At 45.1% G+C, this 22,884-nt stretch overlaps 1 protein-coding gene across 2 annotated transcripts in view; it reads left to right on the plus strand.

The window, feature by feature from the left end:
• LOC119159959 (endothelin-converting enzyme 1) overlaps positions 1-18,370 on the plus strand; it is a 48,719-nt gene extending 30,349 nt beyond the window's left edge. For both annotated transcript variants that reach the window (XM_075890220.1, XM_037412744.2), the window contains exons 4-7: positions 4,686-4,883; positions 7,107-7,339; positions 11,029-11,175; positions 17,290-18,370. In XM_075890220.1, the coding sequence (XP_075746335.1) occupies positions 4,686-4,883; positions 7,107-7,339; positions 11,029-11,175; positions 17,290-17,628 (917 nt within the window). In that variant the 3' untranslated portion in view covers positions 17,629-18,370. The remainder of the gene's footprint in view (positions 1-4,685; positions 4,884-7,106; positions 7,340-11,028; positions 11,176-17,289) is intronic.
• The last annotated feature ends 4,514 nt before the right edge of the window (positions 18,371-22,884 follow it).

Here is a 22,884-nt window from a genome sequence, read left to right on the forward strand (position 1 = left end):
CCATGCCAAACATACCAGCCCTTTCCGCGATCATCTCTTCTGTATTAAAAATAAATTGCCCCTTTTGCTACGTTGAAGGCAGAGAGTCGCTGGAATATTTTCAACAGGAAAAATATCTCGGGAGTGCGGGATCCTTTCGGATTTCTCAGAATGTCCTCTTACTGTTGTTTGGCTGAAGTGTCATCCTTAAAGTATTGTTCCTCGTTTCATAGCACAATTTGGTTCAAATATCAAGGGAATCCACAAGTAAAAAATGTTTCGAAACTCGTTATTATCACTACATTATTTTTGCCGAATTCACCTTAATATCGCGCAAATATTCAATGTTCACGGTGTTCTTTTATAATAGTTTGCTATGTGTAAATACATGCTGAAATATTTTCTACTCTATAAAAGGGATACTTTGTGTCTAAAAAAATGTCAGACCCTTGATAGTTCCAGATAAACTAATTAAAGTCACGGATTTCAGAGAAGCTTCATTTTTGTGGACAGTGAGAAGCAATTCATACCATGTAGTGCTCCAACCAAAAGTTAGGTTTCGGCCTTAGTGAAAAGCGAAAGCCTAGTTTTGGTGCGGAAGGTTTTGTCATACAACTTTTGTTTTGAGAAAGAAAACAGTTTTTGGGGTTCCCCATTGACGGCAAGGGGGACCTTAACACGGAAACTGCTATATGACAAAATGGTAAGAATACACTCATTGGAGAACTTCAAAATTAATTTTCTTTAAAACAAAGGTCCAAATAAATGTTGTCATATACGAAGAAATATTTTAGAGCTTGATTTAGGCATAAAGTTATTTTTTTGTTTTAGCACCACGTGGTATGAACTGCGTCACGATGTCAGCCAAATGACGATATTTTTTCAAATTAGTGATTTTTTGTGTAAAGTTTGGCAACCTCAATTAGCCGAACATCATTAGGCTGAGAAGAAAAGTTGTGGTCAAAAAGTATTCGTCTCGCAAATATTCATACATAGCACAAACTTCTAAAATCAAACGAATACCAACTCTAAAAATTAGAAAAATTCTTGAAGGCGTATAAAGCAGAAAATTCCGAAGCAATGTACTGCATTTATTCATCAGCACCTACTTGGTGGATATCCTTGGATTTTCTTCGTACACCCTACGAGTTTATTACGGGTGAGATTTCGAGAGAAGTAGCAGTCGACGTGCGCCGCTGTGTGACAAGTTTCCTTATCCGAAAGCCTAGGCATATTTTAAAATAGGGAGATTAGTTTTCAGGTACCAGTTTCCACAAAAGTCAGTTTTGCCACAAGACTGAAGTGATGACTGCAATTTAAACAAAGCAAATCGGTATGCAAAATAGCTTCACCAGTTGAATATTGTAGCATGCTACGAGGCCTCATTAATAGGCTGGACGAGAAAAAAAATCACAGCATATCCACAGAGTGAATGATGATGAGTGGGGGGAAGCTCCGGAGGTTTTTATCGGTAAACCGTGCATCCTCCGTCCATCCGTTCGTCCGTCTACCTTTCTGTCTATCTGTCTGTCAGCGAGTCCGTACGTGCGTCTGTCTCTCTGTCTGTCTGCCTGCCTGTCTGTCTGTCTGCCTGCCTGTCTGTCTGTCTGTCTGTCTGTCCATCCGTCCGTCTTCCTGTCTGTCTGTCAATGAGTCCGTACATGCATTCTGTCTGTCTGTCTGTCTGTCTGTCTGTCTGTCTGTCTGTCTGTCTGTCTGTCTGTCTGCCTGCCTGCCTGCCTGCCTGCCTGTCTGTCTGTCTGTCTGGCTGGCTGTCTGTCTGTCTGCCTGCCTGCCTGCCTGCCTGCCTGCCTGCCTGCCTGCCTGCCTGCCTGCCTGCCTGCCTGCCTGCCTGCCTGCCTGCCTGCCTGTCTGCCTGTCTGCCTGTCTGCCTGTCTGTCTGTCTGTCTGTCTGTCTGTCTGTCTGTCTGTCTGTCTGTCTGTCTGTCTGTCTGTCTGTCTGTCTGTCTGTCTGTCTGTGCGTCCGGCTGCCCGTCCTTCCGCACCCCTGCTGAGTGAGTCATAGAACTAAGTGGTCACGTACCGAGAGAGACAAGCATGTAAACACCGATGGCTTTAGGAGCTTCACTCCTCAAAAAAAAACTAATTGTAATTTTTCGTAACTCACAGCGCAAGGACGAAGACGCAAATAAGGATGAGACAACACGAGCCCCTATTGTTCGTCTGCGTTTTCGTCCTTCTTGCACTTTTAGTTATCGAAAAATGAACTATTACCAACTAGCCCAGATTTCCATACTTGTTAAACCAAGTGTAAGTCAGGCGTAACTGACCGCAGCTGTAATAAAATACCCGGCAGTGGCTAGTGAAGAGAACATCGTGGTGTCTATTACTGTATTGCAGTTTAGATGCACAGAACAACACGTACCACTGGTGTAGCAAGGTAGAGGGTCGTGTTGGGCGATTAAACATCCTCCTCTCCTGGAGCTTGTTATGTGTCATAAAAATTAGCTTTTAAGAAGCATGCTAATTAAGTAGCCAGCTACCAAGCTGTAGGAACCTACAAATAGGCTCTGACCTGCATGTTTACTTGGGTGCAAGTTGTGTTTGCCACTTCTAGCTCGAAATTATTGTCTAGCTGAGTACACTGTAAGCAAAAACTATCCGAGTTTGGGGTTTTTGCGGCTCATGACCTCTGAAAACTCTCTTGCGTTTAAAATTACTGCCTCGTGTAGGAGTAAAAGATGGTACATGACATAGTTTTACCACCACCTCCCAGGCAAGTGGTAAAAGGATGTCAAAATCCAGTTTTACCACTTAGGGAGTTTTCTATCACGGGATTTTTATCCTGCGTTTTAGAGTTTATTACCACGTGACTGCAAGGTGCAGCTGCTTCCGTGGCTTTTGCCCCATACCCCCATTGTGACGCTCTCCTGAAGGTACGCAAGGACCACAGTTTTTTTTTTTTGGCATTGCCGTGCCTCGGGACTGACCTCGAGTGAACGCACTTTCACTGGAACTGGAGGCAGCATAAGCACAACAAGCGAGAACAGCATTCTGTGAACGAAAAAGAAAAAAAAGACGGGGGGGGGGGGGGGGAGGGGATCTCAAAAGAAGAAAAAAAAAGACAAAAAACCTGCTCAGGAAATTTGTCCTGCATATTTTCACAAATTGTTGGCTTTTGCTCGGCGTTGACCTTGGAGACAGACGGTGCAAGAAGCTCGGTGTCTGTGTGTCTGGTTGGGCTGATGTATCTCACTTGTTTCCTACATCGTCAAACGACCGTGCGCTTCTGAGCGCCTCCAAACCTGCACGTCGCGGATATCTCGCTTCCGAGCCGAATCGCGAATATCTGCCAGTGGTAACAAAATCAATCTGGTGTCATCGTCCGTGCTTGCCTACTGGAGAAGCAATAACCAAAATGCTTCACTCTGTCGTCGGCACCGAGCCGCGGCCGGTGTCGCCGGGGCATGTGAAAGAAGCATCGCATATATTTTGTTCCACAGTAGGCGATGTCTGCATGAGTAAAGTGCTGCCCGAATTGCCCACCTCATTCACCAACTGCTCTCAAACATGTAGCACGAAGCCTATACGAGGCAGACGGAACCAACAAGCGGCTGCCGGTGAGCACGAAGAAAACCCGGACGGTGGTCTTTCGTTGGAAGTCACACCGCCCCGTCCCCGTAAGATAGCGGTCACGTGTTCCTTTGTGTCGGAAATGACGAATACATCGGATAGCCGTTCTCCTCAAAAAGGCCTAGTGCGCCGTCAGTAAGAAGCTTGTGTGCAGGCGTGCACCACTCCTCTACGCCCGTTTTGATAAATACGCGCTGCTACTGTGTTTGTGCACCGTCGCTCAATGAGAATCATTGAGCTACCATGGTTTGTGCGTACTTAGGTATATTTTATGGACTTGTGCATCAGCAGTGCTAACACGCGTAGGGCCATGAGCCCGGGGTGCAAAGTAATTATTAGATACTCAAAAAGGTGAGATTGGGTAGATTTACAATAAAAGGTCGGTGTGACATTTAGTGCCCTGCAGCCCACCTTAAGCTTGCGCTTGCACCTTCAACCGTTCTTGTTTATCGATGCAAAAAAAAAGCTCTCCTACTGGTCCTACAAGGCAGGTCAAAAGGTCATGCCTATATATACCGGATTGTCAAAGTGTAGTTTAGCAATGCGTGCAGTCTGTTCGAGTGGCGTTTTATTCTACATTTGTTGTGTGTGGGTGTCTGTCTGTATGTGAATCTATGTGTCAGCAATACTGCCGTTTAATAAATTCAATCAATTCTGCTGTTTAATAAATTTGTCGACTCTGGGCGAATGCACCCATCAATTTTTATTTTTTTACCACCGGAAATAAGTCTCTGAAATCCCCTCAAAAACCTCGTGAAGGCAGTAAAAATTTACTCTCTCTATACTCGCTCAAAACCTCACTGGGGTAAATAATTACTACTCTGCCTACGTTCAAAAACTCAGTTAGCACGAGAGTAAATTTTTACCTCGAAAGTAGGTGGTAAAAAAAACCCAGGAAAGGTAGTGCGCCAGAGGACAAATGGTTTACCCAGTTTTTGAGGTTATTTCAGGTCATCTTCATTCAGTGTGTAGGGAATACGCATGCTGGCGTTTGTACTGCTTTCACCACTGGCCTGTCAGTTTGAAGCTTTTATGTTTTTCTTTATTTGTGTTGATTTGAGTACCGTTAATTGAAAAGTAATTATCGTTTTGTTTTTACGCTTGGAAATCAGTGATGCCGCAGGAGACAGTGAAGACGGCCACGTCACTGGCAATGAAAATACGTGAGGCCTTCCACAACGCTTTGAACACATCAAGTTGGGTCGAAAGCAACGTGAAACGAGTTGCACTGAGGAAGCTCAGCAATATGAAATTCTACATTGGAAGTTCTGGCCAGCGACTGGATCCCGCCAAGATAGATAAATATTATGGTATGCAGTTAGCACAAAATATTTGTTCTATGATTCACGCTAAAAATATTGATGAAACATGTCGCACGCGTCATTTTCACTTCTTATTGCATGATCCTGATCGCTTGAGTGAAATGTGCTAGCTAGGTCGAAGGAAGACAGCCAATTTTATTGTTAATTTTACTTTCAAAGTAAAGCGTCAACTTATTTCCAAAGTCGATACATATTAATAAATAACTTTTTATATCATTTTGTTGGTTATTTTTAACACACTTTGTGACTACGCTTTCGGTGATGGCAAGTTTCTACTAGGCTGTGGTGTGTTTATACAATGCTGTTTAAGGCTTCACAATGTCGTGGAAGAGAGAGCCCTCGACTTAGTGAACTCCAGCCTAGACAAGCATTTTTAACCGAATTCTCACTTTCAAGTAATGACCAAGAATGGCAGCGCCGAAACATTTTACCCCCATGCTAAAGCACATAATAATTTCAACGCCAAAGCCTAGAGTTTCTATTCTGAAATTTGAACAAGCAGTTCAATCTCTTCGCAAAGTGCGCGTTTTTCTTTTTTAGATTGGGCACAAAGAAACTCCCAGACACCATATCGTGTGATCGATTTCAAACATTAGCTTATACAAAAATGGAGTTGCACTGGCCACGTAAGACTTGAAACAGCGATGCTAGATGAACCAATGGCGTTTCTTTGCTGATCCGTAGGGTTAACTTGAGTGATGTCAGGTTTGAACGTGGTCGGTGCTAAGCTTAATTTTCGCCTATGCACTGCTTTAACTCTGAAGCTGCTAGGATACAGCTTGGGAATCGCAAATCCCACTTTCGTGCTTGGCTAGCTACAAACTTTGCTAAAGCTGGGTGTGAACTTAGTATATGCTAGGATTTTTTAGAGCTCACTATGGCTATTCAACTAACCAGCTTTGCTTTTCGAACTGTTACGCCGCGAGTGCAAGCTCCGTCATCTCATGAACCATTTTGTGACCATAAAGAGAAAAAAAAAGCTCATTGAATGCCTGAAATAATCTGGTTTAAAGTTTACCGCTTTTCTTTTGCACGAATAAATTGACACCATTCATTCAATACAATGTGGTTCTTTCATTATAAAAATCGTACAAAAAATATATAACCTGCAGGAATTCACCGCGTGGCGACAAAATGACAATGAAAGTGAACTGAAAGCGGGAAAAAAAGCCCCATACAAACAAGTGAGGCATATAGTCTTAAAAAAGGCAAGTAGGACGAGTGTAGTTTGCATAGCTTCCTTGTGGTACGAGTTCATGTGTACGGCAAGTACAGTTATCATTGCCCATTTCGTTGAAAAATTTCACATAAAAAATTCAGCGATTGCTGATTGGTCAAGTTTTACGGCCGTGTGGTACTCAGTGACACGGCTCTTTATTTTCCGAGTAAACTTTTCATGGCTGTTTACTACTCATATCCGGCAGTGTCATTGTCGTCTTGCCGAAATATCCGTTCGTCATCATCGTCGCTACACGAGGATTCTTCCTCACTAGGCGGTCGAACCGCTGGTCGCGGTATTGAGTCTCAGCTGCGGAAGCGGCATTTTCGATGGAGGTGGAATCGCTGTAGGCCCGTGTGCTCATTTTGCGTGCACGTTAAAAATCCCCAGGCGGTCGAAGTTTCCGGAGCCCTCCACTACAGCGTCTCTTATAATCATAAGCTGGTTTTGAGGCGCTAAACCCGATATACCAATCAAACCTTTTCATCCTCAAGAAACGCTTACTAGGTGACAGCAATTCTAATCTTCTCTCAATCTCTACACGGTTGCTGCGCGGGCCACACGCGGTAAGCATGACGTCACCCTACCTGTCGTGATAGTCGGGCATGGTGCCTCCACCGTCGCCATTGCGGAGATGAGGCTTCACCGTATCTGCAGCGTTGCGTAAGGTAAGGCTAGCGAGGTGAAGCGAGACCGAGTGTTGCGCAGCTGTGGCGGTTGCTAGACCAACTGAACGGCAAGGTTTTTTTACAGACGACAGCCGTTTGCGTGAATTGACTACCGGCTAGTTACTTTAAAAAAGGAGCACTCCAGTGACGGTGCGATATGTAAAGCTCTCAGGATAATTTCATGCCGCCTCAACATTCTGCCGCATACGAGAACAGTCAGATATCACAACACTTGCATCATGCGCTTGAAATTTCCGCACGAACTAGTTGAAGAAAAACAGCCTTATCATTACTAGGTAGATTTATTTGCATTACATTCCACAGATGATGTCCCGGACGTGGACAAAAACAGGTTCTTCAAAGCATACAAGGCAGCACTACAAGCAGCGGCCCATCAATCGTGGAAAGACCATACGACATATATATTCGACGAAACGAAAGTGAACGCTTACTATGCAACAAACTTGAACACAATGGTGATCCCCGCAGCTGTGCTTCAACATCCGTTTTTTAATGTGGGAAGTCCTCCGGCTTTGAACTACGGCAGCATTGGCATGGTAAGTACTATTTGAGATGCATAAATTTCCTGAAAATGCAGTGGATTTATTTGCAAGATGGGAAGTATAGATGCACAGCACAGAAAAAAGTAGATCACGAGACGTCTCGCGAGCTAGTCCAGCTTCATATTCTTCATCTTCCTTCCTTCTCCGCCACCACGTTTCACTTCCAGTTTGCATAAGATGCCATTTGGACGAAGCAATTGGAATGTTGGTGGTAATAAGGTTCAATGCATGAGACGTGCGTTGGCTGAGTTTTGTCGGAAGTGGCGATCATCGCTCGTTCGGCTAGAAATAGGTGTGTGCCTGGGAGGGGCTGGGTGGGGGGAGGGTGGCCATTTTTTTTCGCGTAGTCAACTAAGAAGGGGGGGGGGGGCAGAAAGTCATCCTCACGCATTGATATTTATTTATTTTTTATATTATATACCTCAAAGGCCCCCGAGACTGGGCTTTATTTGAGGGAGTGGGCAAACAATAAAGATTTAGTAAAACAGCGGTTCTACGGTATTTCTTAATTATTGTATCTGTGTTGGAATAGTCGTCGGCACTTGAGGGAAGATCGTTCCAACCCCTGGCTGCCTGAGGAATGAAGGAATGATGGTGGGCTGTATTGCAAGCAGGAAGGGGTACACGGCCTTGTGGTGACTGGTGCGGGCTGAAGTCCGATGGGCTGGCTGAATAAGGGAGTTATGATGAAACGCATGATACATTTTGTGGTACAATGAGAGTCTAGAAATCTTACGACGTAGATGTAGGTTAAGTAAGCCTGCTTTACTTTTATGGGTAATAACACTGGTGTGGTATGAGTAGTCAGTATAGATGAATCTAACTGCACGGTTTCCAATTAGTTCCATGAATTTACTTAGGTTACTTTGTGGTGGGTCCCAAATGGCGGATGCCTATTCTAGTTTAGGGCGAATTAGTTTTGCAGGCTAGCAATTTTACTGAAGGAGGGGCAAGATGTATGTTACGACGATAGTAACCAAGAGTTTTGTTACCATTGTTAGCTATTTTACTTACATGAAAAGACCAGCTTAGATTCTGTGAAATGTAAAGGCCAATGTGTTTAATATAGCTGAGGGAAGAAACTGTGCAGTCAATAATTTTATAGTTAGCAGCAGCAAAGTTCTGCAGAATGAAGCAAGTGCAGTTTTATTAGTATTTAAAACCATGAGCTATTTACTGCACCACTCGTCAAGTTTCAGAAGGTCACGCTGGAGAGTAACTCTATCTGAAACGTTAGTAATGGGTCGGTATATTACACAGTCATTAATAAAGAGGCGAACGTTAGGTGAAATATTATCGGGTAATTCAGTTATGTAAACTAGGAAGAGGAGAGAGCCCAGAACTGTTCCCTGTGGTACACCGGAAATGACGTTAGAAAGGAATGAAGACGTATCATTAGCTTCTACGAATTGCTGATGGTTAGTGAGAAGGTCTTTAATCCATTCGTAGACAAGTTGGTTTAGGTTTAATTGAGAGAGCTTTTATATAAGGCGGTTGTGGGGAACAATGTCAAAGGCTTTCTCGAAATCTATAAGAATGGCGTCAACTGGTCAACACTTGCGCTTAAGTCGTGGATCAATAATGCAAGCTGAGTATCGCATGAGAGTCCTTTTCGGAATCCATGTTGGTTAGGGTGAAAAAACTTAACTGAGACGAGGAATTTAGCAATTTCGGAATAAATTATATGTTCCATTACTTTTGAACCAACGCTGGTTAGGGATATGAATCGGTAACTAGATGAACCTGGTTTTGGAACTGGAACGATCTTACCCACTTTCCAGTCATGAGGAACAGTGCCGGATGAGAGCGATTGCTGAAACATATGAGAAAGAATAACACTGGTGATTTCTTTGGTGTTCTTTAACACCTTGGCATTGATGCCATCGATGCCGCAGGATAACAGAAAAGGGGGGCGTCGCGACTCTGGGAGGGGGGAGCGCAAAGTCAGTCTTATGCAGTGATATAAAAGGGATGGGGGGTGGCACAACGACAAACCTTTGCCGCCCTCACCGTGAATGGAACCCTACGCACGCCTATGACACTAGGGATAACGCATTTCACTTCACTGAGGCGATCGAGAATCGGAAGTGGAGAGGAGTAACGGTTCACGAACTTCCGCAACAAACCACGTTTCCGGACTGGTGTCCACGACCAAACAAAGTTACGACGTGCTTCTTGAGCGTAGCATAGCTACTCCGTAACGAATGTTCCCAGATACAGCTTACAGGCAGGATAGCGTCAAGACAGCTGCGAGGGGAGCGAACGTAGAGTAAAAAGAAAGGTGTGTCGTGTCGTGTCATGCTGGTGGTCTTGTACGCGTTTGCGATGTAGCGGCCAAGCAGGCCAACATTGTCTCAAGTTTCCTGCTTTTAAGTGACATAAATTGTTTGCATGTGCAACACAACCCAGTCCAAAAACTTCACGAGGTCTTTGGGGTGCGGGTGATAGGGCGTGGCACGGCCGAACTGGCAGACATTGAGACGCATATTTATTTTATTTATTTTTTTTCAATCATGACGGCGACGAACGGACGTTTTCTTACACTAATAGGAAGTTTTCTAAGAATGTACGCTGAGTAAGCCTTCGTTGCGGTCACCCGTTATTTCGGTCACATAACGGGAACCTTCAACCAGTTAGCCTACGACGCATGCCCGTTAGCGCGAAAGAGTAACTCAAGATTTCGCGTAGAATATTCAAAAACTTCCTGTTGAAAACTTCCTGTTAGGCTGCGTTACGTGAGATGCTGTTGTAGCAAGTATTGTCACAGTTGTCGACCACCTGACGACCACCTGACGTGCGCAGCACGTCAGGTGGTCGACGCAGACTGTGGCCCTTCGATGGACGCCAGAGAAATGCGGGAACGAGCCAAAAAGGTCGCCACCAAGAATCTCGAAGGGAGAGTTAGAAGGTGGTGCAAGAGGATTTTTGAAGGGCGTTGTAGTCTCGTGCTGGTTATGCAATTGTTCGCCACCCTCCGCGTAGTTTTCCGTGTCGCCTCGGCCCTAACGTCAGTAAAAGTGTGGCAGCTTGGGCTAGTTGGTATGGCATGACGATAGTTATAGCGCGAGAACAAAACGACGACACAGAGACAAGAAGGACACGAAAGACACGAGCGCTATGTCTCATGTCTTTCGTGTCCTTCTTGTCTCTGCGTCGTCGTTTTGTTCTCGCGCTATAACTATCGTCAGTATAAGCTTTGCTGGATATGGTGGAAAGTCCTGGCGATGTCCATGTGTTGCAAGTTGAGCCACCCGGACGAATCGGAAGAAAGTGAAAAGGTGAAGTGCGTGTAACTACTATAGGAGGATGGTGCATATACCGGAATAAGTATACCTGTAAATAACACTCTCTCCATCGTGCCCTATGCGAAAAAGCTTCGAATGGCGTGGTTGTTTGCGGAGGCGAGCGGAGGATCTAAACAACCATACTTTTGTTGGCACAAGAAATATTGGTTCAATGAGCGAGCTGGCGTCAATATTAATATTCAAACCCTTGCCTGAAGCACTAGAATATCACGATTGCATTTTCCTTGTCACTTCGTGCCAGCCGCTCAATGTGCGTGCTTGCCATTTGGGCAGAAAATAAAAATAGATAGGTGTGTATCATTGAAGTGTGGTTATGAATTATCTACGGTACACATATACGTGTTAACATGATGTTTTTCAATTTTTCTTGTATTACAGACAACTGCTCACGAGATTATGCACGGTTATGACGTGGATGGGAGCGAGTATGATGCGGACAACCAAGTTCGAAAATGGACAACGCCCAAGTTCCTGAAGACGTACACAGAAAGAGTGATTTGCATTCGAGACTCACACAAAACAGTCGTGAGTGTGTCTTTATTCATCTATTCGATGAACTTGAACTTGAAGGGCACTAATTTTTTTGTAAAAAAAAGCCGTGTGCGAACCCAAGCATCGGTGAAAAAAATTGGAGGGCACATATAAAACCTTGAAAAAATAAAGAAAATTTCAGTAGCATAAGATCTGTCGCCACAGTTGCTGTTATACGACTGAAGTCTGTTTAGCAAGACAAGATTGCAGGCGAATTCTGTCGTCGTGCAAATACAATATGCTGTATTTACTGAGAATTAATTTGAACCGGTTTCACTACCACAAATATCACCGTATTCCCAGAACGCTCCACAACTGAGCCCGTTTGTAACCCTTATTCGTGTAGAGAAAAAATTGGGGGACCCTCGAGCTTTGCCTTGAGGAGTTGAACGCGATAGTGAAATCTGGCCCCTGGATCATCCTTCAACCGCCAAGCGCATACTTATTGATATGTTCTTTTACGTACACACGCACGCACACAAACACGCACACAGTAGATTGGACCACCAAGCGCTATTATCGCCAAATTGGCTCGTTTTCGTCGTGGCACCTGTCGAATAAAATGCGTTAAAGGAGCCCTGAACCACTTTTTCATGTAATCATAGAATTAATTCACTAGAAGAGCCCATTGCGAAAGAGTGGCTACTTGGGCTGGTTGGTATTGCATTTCTGAAAAAACTATACTTTCTTAGTGCGCAGAGAATCCTTCTGAAAACGTTCCCTGCGCACTAAGAAAGTATATTTCGTTCAAAGAAATGTTTATTGCCTCAAACGTCAACGCCACAAAAATGTTAAGAATCCATCCAGTGCGAGTGGAATTACAAAGATTTGTCACAAGCTGCAATGGCAGTATCTGTTCTCTCGTCCCGACGAAAGCGCAGGAAACTAAACAGGGAAGGGTAGCAGGGCAAAGAAACTACTGCAGCTCGTAACCTTGAGCGCTTTTTTTTTCGAATGCGTGGCTTTTTCAGTTTGATCGCGTGCGCACGCGTGGACAAGTAGCGGCCTCCTGCGGGTATCTCGGTAGCTTATTTTTTCGGTCACAGACGCACAGACGACTTTTCGCTCACAGCCGACAGGGCCGACGCTGGCGGCGGGTTTTCTGCGACACGAACTCTTCAACGCTATCACGTTAATATCATTTATAACAGACTAAATACAAGCTTGCTTGACAATGGTTATTTCATCCCCCTAAAAACCATGGTACTTTACAAAGTACAGCTTGTTCCAGAATAAAAATCACAGCATATCGATAGAGTGAGTGATTTTGAGTGGGCAGAAGCGCCCGTACATCCATCTATCCGTCTGTCTGTGCGTCCATCTGCCTTTACGTTCTTCTGTCGGTCTGTCTGTGCATGCGTCCGTCAGTGAGTGCGTTCATCCGTGCATCCAGCCATTCGTCCCTGCATAAGTCCGTCTATACCTCCACCCATTCGTTCGTCCATGCATGGAGTCCGTCCATACTTCTGTGCGTCCGTCCGTGCTTCTGTTGATGATTCCATCCGTCTGTCCTTCTGTGCATCCGTCTGTCTCTTCTTCTGATACGGCCGGTCACGCTTGACGCAGGACAAGGTTAGACTAAGAGGAGGTTCACTTCTAAAAATACATTACACAATATTATGATATCGCTGATCAGAATTTCTAATGTCCAGGGTTGTAGCAAGATAATGCTAACTGGGCATAATAACTGTTGCAGCAAGCTAATGCTAACTTGGCATATTGATTGCATTCAATTTTTTTGTTTTAGGATTTCTCCTTTCCCCGAAATATTTCAGGTTTCATAATTTATACGTTAAAAAACGAAATGCTTGTGCTTCAGCAAAAATAACATATTCCTTGCAGAGAGCGAGAATGGTCAGATTGCATAGTTCTGCTCGGAGGTGTACTCAAATCTCAGTGTACTTTGACAGTACCATGGCACTCCGTGAGAGCACACGCTCACCTAATGTGTGTTGCCTGAGAGACTAAACCAGCCATGTTCTTCAAAATAATGCCCTATTTTTGTTTATTTGAGACTCACGAGGATGCGGCAGATGTAGCTCTGAATATGCATGCAAGGGCGCGTTGAGGCCACCCTTAAATAAACATTTAGGAGGTGAAGAGGAATAACGGCGGTACGAAGGTGCTTTCTGCCAGCAAGAAAAAAAAGGAACATAAGGAGTGTAGTCTCTGTTTTGATAACGGAAACAATTTTTTTTTCGCGAAGTTCAAAGTCAAAATCATAGTTGCTATGCTGTCGAACGACCACACATTAGCTTCTATGTACTGCAACAAGATGTCCATTCACTGCAAAAAAATCACAGCATATCCACAGAGTGAATGATGATGTGTGGTACGAAGCATCCGTAAGTCCGTCTGTTCATCTGGCGTCTGTCTGTTTGTCTATCTGTGCGTTCATCTGTCTGTCTGTCTGTCTGTCTGTCTGTCTGTCTGTCTGTCTGTCTGTCTGTCTGTCTGTCTGTCTGTCTGTCTGTCTGTCTGTCTGTCTGTCTGTCTGTCTGTCTGTCTGTCTGTCTGTCATCCGTTCGTCCATCCATCTATTGAACCCCATCATATATTCATCATTTACGAGTACTGCCAACCAGCGGGCCTTCCAAGAACAAAGTAAGAGCTTGCTATTTACGACTACTATTACTTCTACTGCTACATACATCGGGGATGCATGGGCCACGTCTTAAGGAGATTCGCCCGTAGAAAAACAAAGAAACGTAGACCACCTCATGCTAAAGGGAACTATGTGCACATGCGCAGCAGCGGTCGCTAAAGCTTACACTGGCGGCGACCTTCACGCTAGCGCTCTCCAAGTGAAATCTAAGTAAAGATGCCCCTGACTGAATTCTTAACGAATTCCTAGTGAACGGTTGTACAGCGCTAGCAGTCGGTTTTCTACTAGCAGGCACTGCCTGCGTTGATCTTGCCAGGCGAAAAGGGGGAGGGGAGCAGCAATTTTGCGGGTGCTTTACTGGGCCGGTACAAGACACGAGTATGTGGCATGAGACGCGAGCATACGCAGTGGGAATGTACGGAGGGACAACGTTACAGAAGGTAGTAGAAGATCTGCTTTCCATCTAAAAAAAAAACTTAGTGCCATTGCCAACTCTCCTCGGCAGCCGTAACAATGACATGTAAGGGACTGAGCTCTATGACCACGTTGCTAATACCTACATATATATTTCAACGCTGAGACAAAGAGGTACAGACCCTCTTTTACTCACATTATAAGTGGCCTCAGAAAAGGCATACAGGGTCTGCAACTGCACTGTGTGTTTCGGCAGACCCGCTATGCGTTGACTGTTGTTCTATCTATTGCATCTATCTAAATGTGCGAAATCTCATTGAAACACAAAAGAGCACTTTTTTCATGGTTTTTCATTGAATAAACATTGTTTACAATGAAACCTGAAACGTGAGCTTAGCTTGTATTAGTGCGACACATATCAATGAAAAAGAACCAGAAAAAGAGGGCACAAACGTTTTGAAATGTAGGCGCTAATGATAGCACCCACCTTTCTCCACGTCCATGTCGTCTATTCCTTTTTTTCTTTTCATATTCTCCGCGCTAATACGAGATAAGTTTATGAATAACCAACTCACCCGAGCCATGACTCTTCTGAAACGGAAGTATCTCCGCAAAGTGGCCGTAGCGGAGAAATGCATGGTTTGCAGGAGGCTCAAGTTTAAGATAGATTAAAAAGCAATGGTTTTTAGGTTCTAAGCGCCTTACGCCGTGGGTCGTATATCCCGTGACGTCCTTATAGTCGCCACCCCTCATTTAGTCCTTACAATGTCCACTGGAGGGCGGTACTTGTATAGGATGAATATAAGATGAAAACATATGAGATGGCGGGACTTGTGAGGACAGACAGACAGACGCACGAACGGACGAACAGACGCATGGGCAGGCGCCTGGACGGACGCATGAACGCTTCTCCCTACTCATCATCATTCACTCCTTAGATATGCTGCGATTTTTTTAATGTGAAGCATTTCTTAGCGTACTTTAGCGGCTTTGACCGTATATGTCTATTCATTTATCTAGCCGCCTATGACTTATAGCTTACCGGACCGTTTTGGTAATAGTGTCGATACCAAATTTGATATGGCATAACATAACTGCATGGCGAGCGTAAGTGAGAAGTTAGACCATGAAAATTATGACATGTATGTGATGAATGTCGTAATTTATATTTCATGGTCTTGCTGCTATCGCGGTAGTTTCGTTCACATGTTATATTGCAAAACTGGTGTAATATGACATGACTTGCGTGGCAAACATTAGTGAGAAACCCGAACGCGAAAATTATGACCTGCACATTATGTGAATCTTGACTACATGCCGTGCTCATGGTGCGCAGTGATCGTTTTGCTAGCTTCACATACACAAAACTTCATATTAGGGTACGCGAGTGGACGACAAAGGTATGATACTGGTGCAAACATTATGAACATGAGATGCGTGTCATGTAACATTATGACTACATGCAGCGTTCATGATGCGCTGGCGGCCCTTTTGTTAGCTTCACATATCCCGAATTCGGTATTATGTGACGTAAATTATTGAGGAACGTATATGACTGGTGCAAACATGATAATCATGACATTCGTGTCATGTAAAACATGACTGCATCCTGCGCTCATAGTGAAGTGGCGGCCGTTTGGCTAGCTCCACATACACCAAATTTCGTATCAATTTACGTAAAAAGACGACGAAGGTAACTGGCACGTCCAAACATAATTATCATGATATGGAAGCCAAGTACGGCATCAATAACATCCGCCTCATAACGTAGTGTTCATTTTACAGTGACATATCAACCTTCCTCAGTCGTGCTTCGCATATCATCGATTTCCACTGTACGTGTGGTCTGCCATTTTTGATGAACTTATCTCGTAAATATTTGAAGATAGGGTCACATGCTTCTTCGAATAACTGTTGACGCATTCTTGTTTAGAGCAACGAACTTTGTTCTGTCGTAACTTCGTATAGTTACCTTATGTTTTGTTTAGGTCAAAATCCACCAAGAAAACAACAAAAGGTTACCTCGGTCCTAATGAGCTGCAAGCTTGCAACCATTCCTCTTTGTACCTAAAATTTTCTCGCAAGCCCGATTGCCGATATGCTACATTCAATTTCTATATCTGCTGTTACCAAGAACATTGTGTATAAATAACTAAGATGCGGCTCCATTCTTTTTGAACACTGGTCTATGTTCGGTTGCACACCCACCGCTTGATAACGGCTACTAGCAGTGAACACCAATTTTTCGTACCACGCGGGTGCTGATTGAATTTTTGAGAATAATTTTAGCTATATCGTTACTCTCTCCCGTCTCCGACATTGTTTTGCATATGCTGGTATTTATTCCACTGGTATAAATTACCAGAAGTAGCTTTTCATGTGCATTATGAGGCGAAAATAACATTCAGCCTTGTCTGAAGATAACCATACTCCGCCATGGTTGTCTAATGGCTAAGGCACGCGGCTCCTGACCAGCAGGCCACGGGGTCGAGTCCTGGCCGTGGCGGCTGCATTTTTGATGGAGGTGGAAATGCTTGAGGCCTGTGTTCTTAGATTTAGATTCTCGATAATGAACCGCAGGTGGTCGCATTTCCGGAGCCTCAGCTACAGCGCCTCTCATAATATGGTGGCTTTGGGACATTATGCCCGAACAATAGTATTATAATAATTATATCTCTATCAATTTTGTATTACTAAAGTTTCAGCTGTATAAAGAATGAAGCAAAGTTTTCGCTGTAAGTGTAGTCCACGTCAAATTTAGAACACTAAGGTATTGAAGCCACTCTGAAACGTGTGATTTAGCCGTGTGACATCGATGTCGATTAGACTGCTTCCACTAGCCTTTCCGGCACAGCCATCATCAATAAGTTTCCCCCAAGTCCGCCATACGTTTAAAATGATTTTGCGAATCCTTTAAAACGTGTGGCGGAAATATTTCCACTATATGTGGTCTATGCCATGGCTGGTCGTACCTATGCTCATGAGGCTCCGGGCATCGCGATTGAATGAGCCTTTTTGTTTCGAAAGGCATTCTACCGTAAGAGCGATTTGTAATATGCACACATAATAATGGCAAAAATCATTTGCAGGAAACGAGGAGAGCCCGGCAGGCTGACCTTGACGCAATCATCGACTCAGAGAACCTGGCTGACATTGTGGGCGTCGCCATCGCTCACGCAGCCTTCGCTTCGTTACCCCTTGCTGAGCGAAATGTGACAATACCGGGCCTCAACCTGACGGCCGAGCATCTATTCTTCATTAGTCACTGTGCGAAGTGGTGTGAGAGCGAGCGTGTGATTGTAGAAAGATATGCCCCGGGCCGCTCTCGCTGCATCGTGCCCCTCATGAACATGGCCGCATTCTCGGAGGCATTCCAATGTGCGCCAAACACACCCATGAACCCATCAAAGAAGTGCTCTTTTTGGTAGTGACGTCGCTTAGTGTCACTTATGCTCTTCTTTTGTTTATTTTTCTTCTTCTAGTTACGTATTATGGATATCGCATGTTATTTGAATTATTATGTCGAGGGCTTCTAATTTTTTTGAGCACACGTTTTTTTCTTATTCTATTACGGCGCTGCAATGTCATTCTTTTTTTGCTGATATATAGACCTGGTCCAAAAGAAAAAGGAGGGGCCAGCCGCACGAAACTAACTTAACTTTCTCACTTCGCACGTTGGTCTGCCCTTGCAGAAAGGGGAAGTGAATTCATTTTGCCCTCGTGTTTCAGCTTTGGGATCCGATACACTGACACAAGTGTGGGAGACGTTATAGAAAAAAAAATTCAAAAAAACACGACGACACTTCAGTGAGGGTGACACTAACGCTTCTGCTGGGTAAATACGTAGCCTTATTTTACATTCTTACAGTGACGACATGTTCATATATGACCGAACATTGTCTTTACGCTGTTTACGCTCATTTATATTTTACTGCATGACATGTGCGAAATATATATGCCTGACTGTGTAACATGACTGCTTTAAAGAGTGTTTTGCAAGTCGATTGCCATTATTACAATGATACTCATTCGTAATTTTTTTTACCGCAACCTTAGAATTGTTTATTTTCCGGAAAAAAGAAGCAGGCTTACCCAGCAGCTAATTTCATTTTATATATGAACCTTTTTTTTGTTGTGGTCGATAATCATAAAACCTCCTTTTTTCTCGTAGACACTGCACTCGCTTCTTAAATATATTATGAGAGGGAGTGCGATGCTTCGTACCACATAGATGTAAGCAAAGCAAGCCAATGCGTATTTGCGAAATATTGCTAAACTGATGACCATGTAACAGCGCTGCTACCACGTGTCCTTAGACTTGACCCAGCCACTGCTCTAATTCTCTGCCCCTATAATACCATCCATTCAGTAAGTTACGACCAGATGAAACTTATGCCAAGGTTACTGGGAGGGTCCGTCAAGCACGTAAGATTTCCTTGGTGCCTATTAGACTTTGGTCTGAAGCGATGACTCGCATGGAATAACGCTATTTGAGCAGGTGAAGCAGCGAATAGTTTGCTTAGTTTTTACGCCTTCAAGCACCTCTGTTGTATCTTTTCAATCTTGAAACATGTCAAATGACGCACTGAGTCAATAAGTCGGCGTCTGTACCCTCGATACGGTGCCAAACATTGTATCAGTTGCGATGCCAGGCTATGTGCGCGACTCGACACCACATACCATAAGGAAGGGCAACAAAACGGCCCTGGGGCTTTTGGTTGTTACGCGCTGCTACATTAACGTACATGCTGGCAAGTTTAGAACTTGGGACACCCTACTAAGAGTTTCAGTTGAGTGAGCTTTCGAGTCACCTAGAAAAATCGGCACCTAAGCACTGGCAAGCCTGTTTACTCAGAACTACGACACCATTTTAATTTGACAGGTGGAGCTCTTCAATAAAAATTACCAGTTCGCTTGCACCAGGTGCTGACTATCCGGGAGGCGTATGGCGCGTAGCTTTCTCTTTCATAACCGCTGGACTCTTCCACTGTGCGCACCACCCAGCTTTAGTAACAACGGCTGTATGCTTGACCTCTTCCCTGCTCACTCATAATTTAGGCGGAATGCTGGTTTAAGTAATCTGCGCAGCGTGATCCTTGCCGGCGGCCCGCGAACGAACGCGATTGGCCTTGCTAACCCTCGCAAAGCCGGCGACATGTGGGTTACGCCAAATCGCTTCCGTGAATGTTTCGGCTAGCGATGGAGCATCACTTTCTGTTGTCCTCTCAATCTCAGAAAAACGAGCCGAAAGAGTGTTCACTCGATATGCACTGGCGTGTTGCGAGCTGTAGCAAGGTCTGTAGTTGCGAGCTGTAGTGAGAGAGAGGTGACACGCGGTGAGCACGCAGAAAGCGACGGAGAGAGTGACGTCACCGCGCACTGCGAGGGAAGGTGTGACCTACTTGGCACAGCCCCCAAACCTTCGCCGAGGGGAGCACGGTGCAGCGCGTTGGCACGGAGATATGGACGGACAGCGTTACACAGGCTTGTCAAAGAGTTTTTTTGCATCCAAACAACTGCTCGTGCTACACAACTGTTCACTAGCCATCCCATATATGTAGGAATGGAATGGTGCATTGAGAAGTGCAGTCGAGGGAATCTTTACTTGGCTTTCGCTTGACGTGAGGGTAAGGAATGCTTCTCCTTTCATCGACAAATAAGAATAATGAAAACAAAATAATTAACTGTTCCATAACCATAACCAATTACACAATATTCACGTGATACCTCCCCCCCCTTGCTTTGCGACGCATTTACTTGAGTTGCCTTCGTGGGAATATGCGGGCGGCAGTTTTACTGCGAGTTCCTTTTATCGTATCGCAGTACCATTCAAAGTGCCTTTGCCCAGCCCTGGTCGTCAAATGTATTTCTATTACTATGGCCACGTACGTAGCGTCTCTCTGATTCAGTCACAGGAATCGAAGATCCAGATGGTGCGGCTGACCAACGACGACATTTCTTCTGTTTCCGAAATTTAGGAGCCACTCACGGCAACTCCGACTTACCATTTCAAAAGAGGAAAAAGCTTTTAAATAGCTTACGATAAGATCTGAAAATTGGGTACTTACATCGCAACTATTAATTTATGAACGTAACTAGACGTGGATACCACACTTTTAAAACGTAAAAAAGCGTGTGCTTATAACCTTGCAGGCGAATCGAAAAGTGGGCTACTTCTAGTGTAATAATTTTGCCTACACCTTGGATATGGTGGCTGTTGGTATAGATGGCCGGCTCCTGAATGTGCCAAGGCGCGTATTGTTGAACTTTACAAAGGTCTTTTAGTACTAATTGTAAGTTTCTTATCACAAACTAAATTTAAGACATATGTTAACGCGTCTTTCTCATTGCTTTGAAAATTTAGTCTGGATGTCTCAGGAAGGATTACTTTCAGAATTATGGTGTCGTTCACGCTAGCCAGACTGTTTGACTTGCGAGGCATTTCGCAACTTAACATGAAATGGCATACATGCCACAAATACAGGTTGCACAAACGTCAACTGCGCCAGCTTGCCGACAGTGCCGTGAGCGCTTGAGTTTCTATCTGCGCGCGGGAGTTGCCTGGCTGTATGCTACGGCCACATTTTAGCTATATATTATTCTAGTGCGCGAATAAGACCGTGTTAAAACGGTAGACTTTCAAAATGAGAGTGGGGGGTCCTACCAGTATTTCAAACGAAAACAAAGGGAGTGAATCATATAAAATCAATCATATTGTTACGGGGAATAAAGCATGCACGATGAATATACTGGCGAATAAATGCGTACAACGTTGCTGCAGTCCGAGCACGTTCCCCTCAGCACTTCGTCGTCGTCATCCTCAGGCATCTACTTAGCCCGTGACATTACCCACCGGCGGCAGAAGTATCATCCCGGTGCGATCAATTATCGGGGCGTGAGTAGTATGGTTTAAGCCTTGAGACGTGCCCTTTATCGGTCGGGACTGAAGCTGGTACTGACGTGGTATGGAGTGGAGCTATCTCATAGGTCACGCTGGTGACCTTGCGTATGACGCAGTAAGAGCCAACGTAATGGGATATAAGTTTTCCGCAGAGACACACGACGTGATGGTAACCACAGCAAGACGAGCGACCCCGGGGAGTACTGTACGTCGAGGTGCCAGCGATCGTAAGCACTCTTTTGGTTAAGCTGCGAGGCCCATAAAGGATCCCGGGCGACTTTGCGGGCAATGTCAGATCGGGCCAGGGCATCACGAGCATAAGCAGTCGATGAGGGGGCACCAGATTCGAGCATGGTGTCCATAGGCAAAGGCGGCTCATAACCAAACAGTAGGTAAAAAGGTGAAAATTCAGCTATATCATGACGTGAACTGTTGTATGCGAAGGTAACAAAAGGTAAGTAGATGTCCCAATCTTTGTGATCCTTAAAGACGTACATCGCTAACATATTCGTGAGGGTACGGTTGAGGCGTTCCGTGAGGCCATTAGTTTGCGGACGGTACGCTGTAGTGAACTTGTGGTGGATAGAGCAGGATCGCAGGAGCTCGTCGACTACTTTAGATAGAAAACAGCGGTCGCGGTCGGTGATCAACTGACGAGGAGCACCATGACGCAGAATGATGTCATGAAGAAGTAAACCGGCTACATCCGGCTACGGGTGGGGAGGGCGCGTTTAATGCCATACCACGTTGCGTAGTCGGTAGCAATAGCAATCCACTTATTACTGGTGGCCGACACGGGAAAAGGTCCTAGAAGATTGAGGCCGACTCAGAAAAATGGCTCATCTGGTACTTCAATGTGCTGGAGGGTACCAGCAGGCCCCAGAGCAGGTGTCGTGCGGCGCTGGCAGAGGTCGCATGCCGCATCGTACTGTCGCGCAGAACAGTAGAAGCCAGGCCAAAAGAATCGGCGGCGAATGCGGCAATACATGCGTGACACCCCTAGGTGTCAAGCGGAGGGGGCATCATAGAGCTGGGCTAAAACGTGTGAGCGAAGATGCGCAGGAACAACGAGTAAAAGCTCAGCACCACCTGGGCGGGCATTATAGCGGTGCAAGATATCGCTGTGAAGAACTAACAGTTTTAAGAAGTGGTCAGGGTGGAGAGAGTGCAGACCATTGATAATAACACGCAAAGAGGGGTCGCGGCGTTTTTCTGCAGCTATGTCGGTGAAGTCGGTAATTGAAACAACGCGGACCTCTTGTCCATCTTCCATCATGTCAGGGGGATTGACTGGGTAACGCGACAAGCAGTCGGCATCCTTGTGAAGTTGTCCGGATTTAAAGGATACGGAAAAAGTGTACTCTTTTAAGCGCAGCGCCCAGCGACCAAGGCGTCCTGTAGGGTCCTTGAGTAAGGAGAGCCAGCAAAGTGCATGGTGGTCCGTAATAACTGAGAATGGTCGGCCATACAGGTACGGTCGAAATTTCGCAATGGCTCAGACGAGAGCTAAGCACTCGCGTTCTGTGATCGAATAATTTTTTTCCTAGGGCGACAACAGTCGGCTCGCGTACGCGACGACGCGGTGCATTCCTTGTTACCGCTGCGCCAGCACTGCGCCTATGCCGTGGCCACTGGCGTCAGTACGATGCTCCGTGGCGGCAGATGGGTTGAAGTGTGCTAGCACTGGTGGATTGGTGAGAATGTCAACGAGCGACGAGAAGGCGTTTGCTTGCTGTTGGCCCCAGGTGAATGCGACATCCATTTTGAGGAGGCAGGTTAGAGG

This window comes from Rhipicephalus microplus, chromosome 3, assembly GCF_043290135.1.
Source record: "Rhipicephalus microplus isolate Deutch F79 chromosome 3, USDA_Rmic, whole genome shotgun sequence".
Taxonomy (NCBI): domain Eukaryota; kingdom Metazoa; phylum Arthropoda; class Arachnida; order Ixodida; family Ixodidae; genus Rhipicephalus; species Rhipicephalus microplus.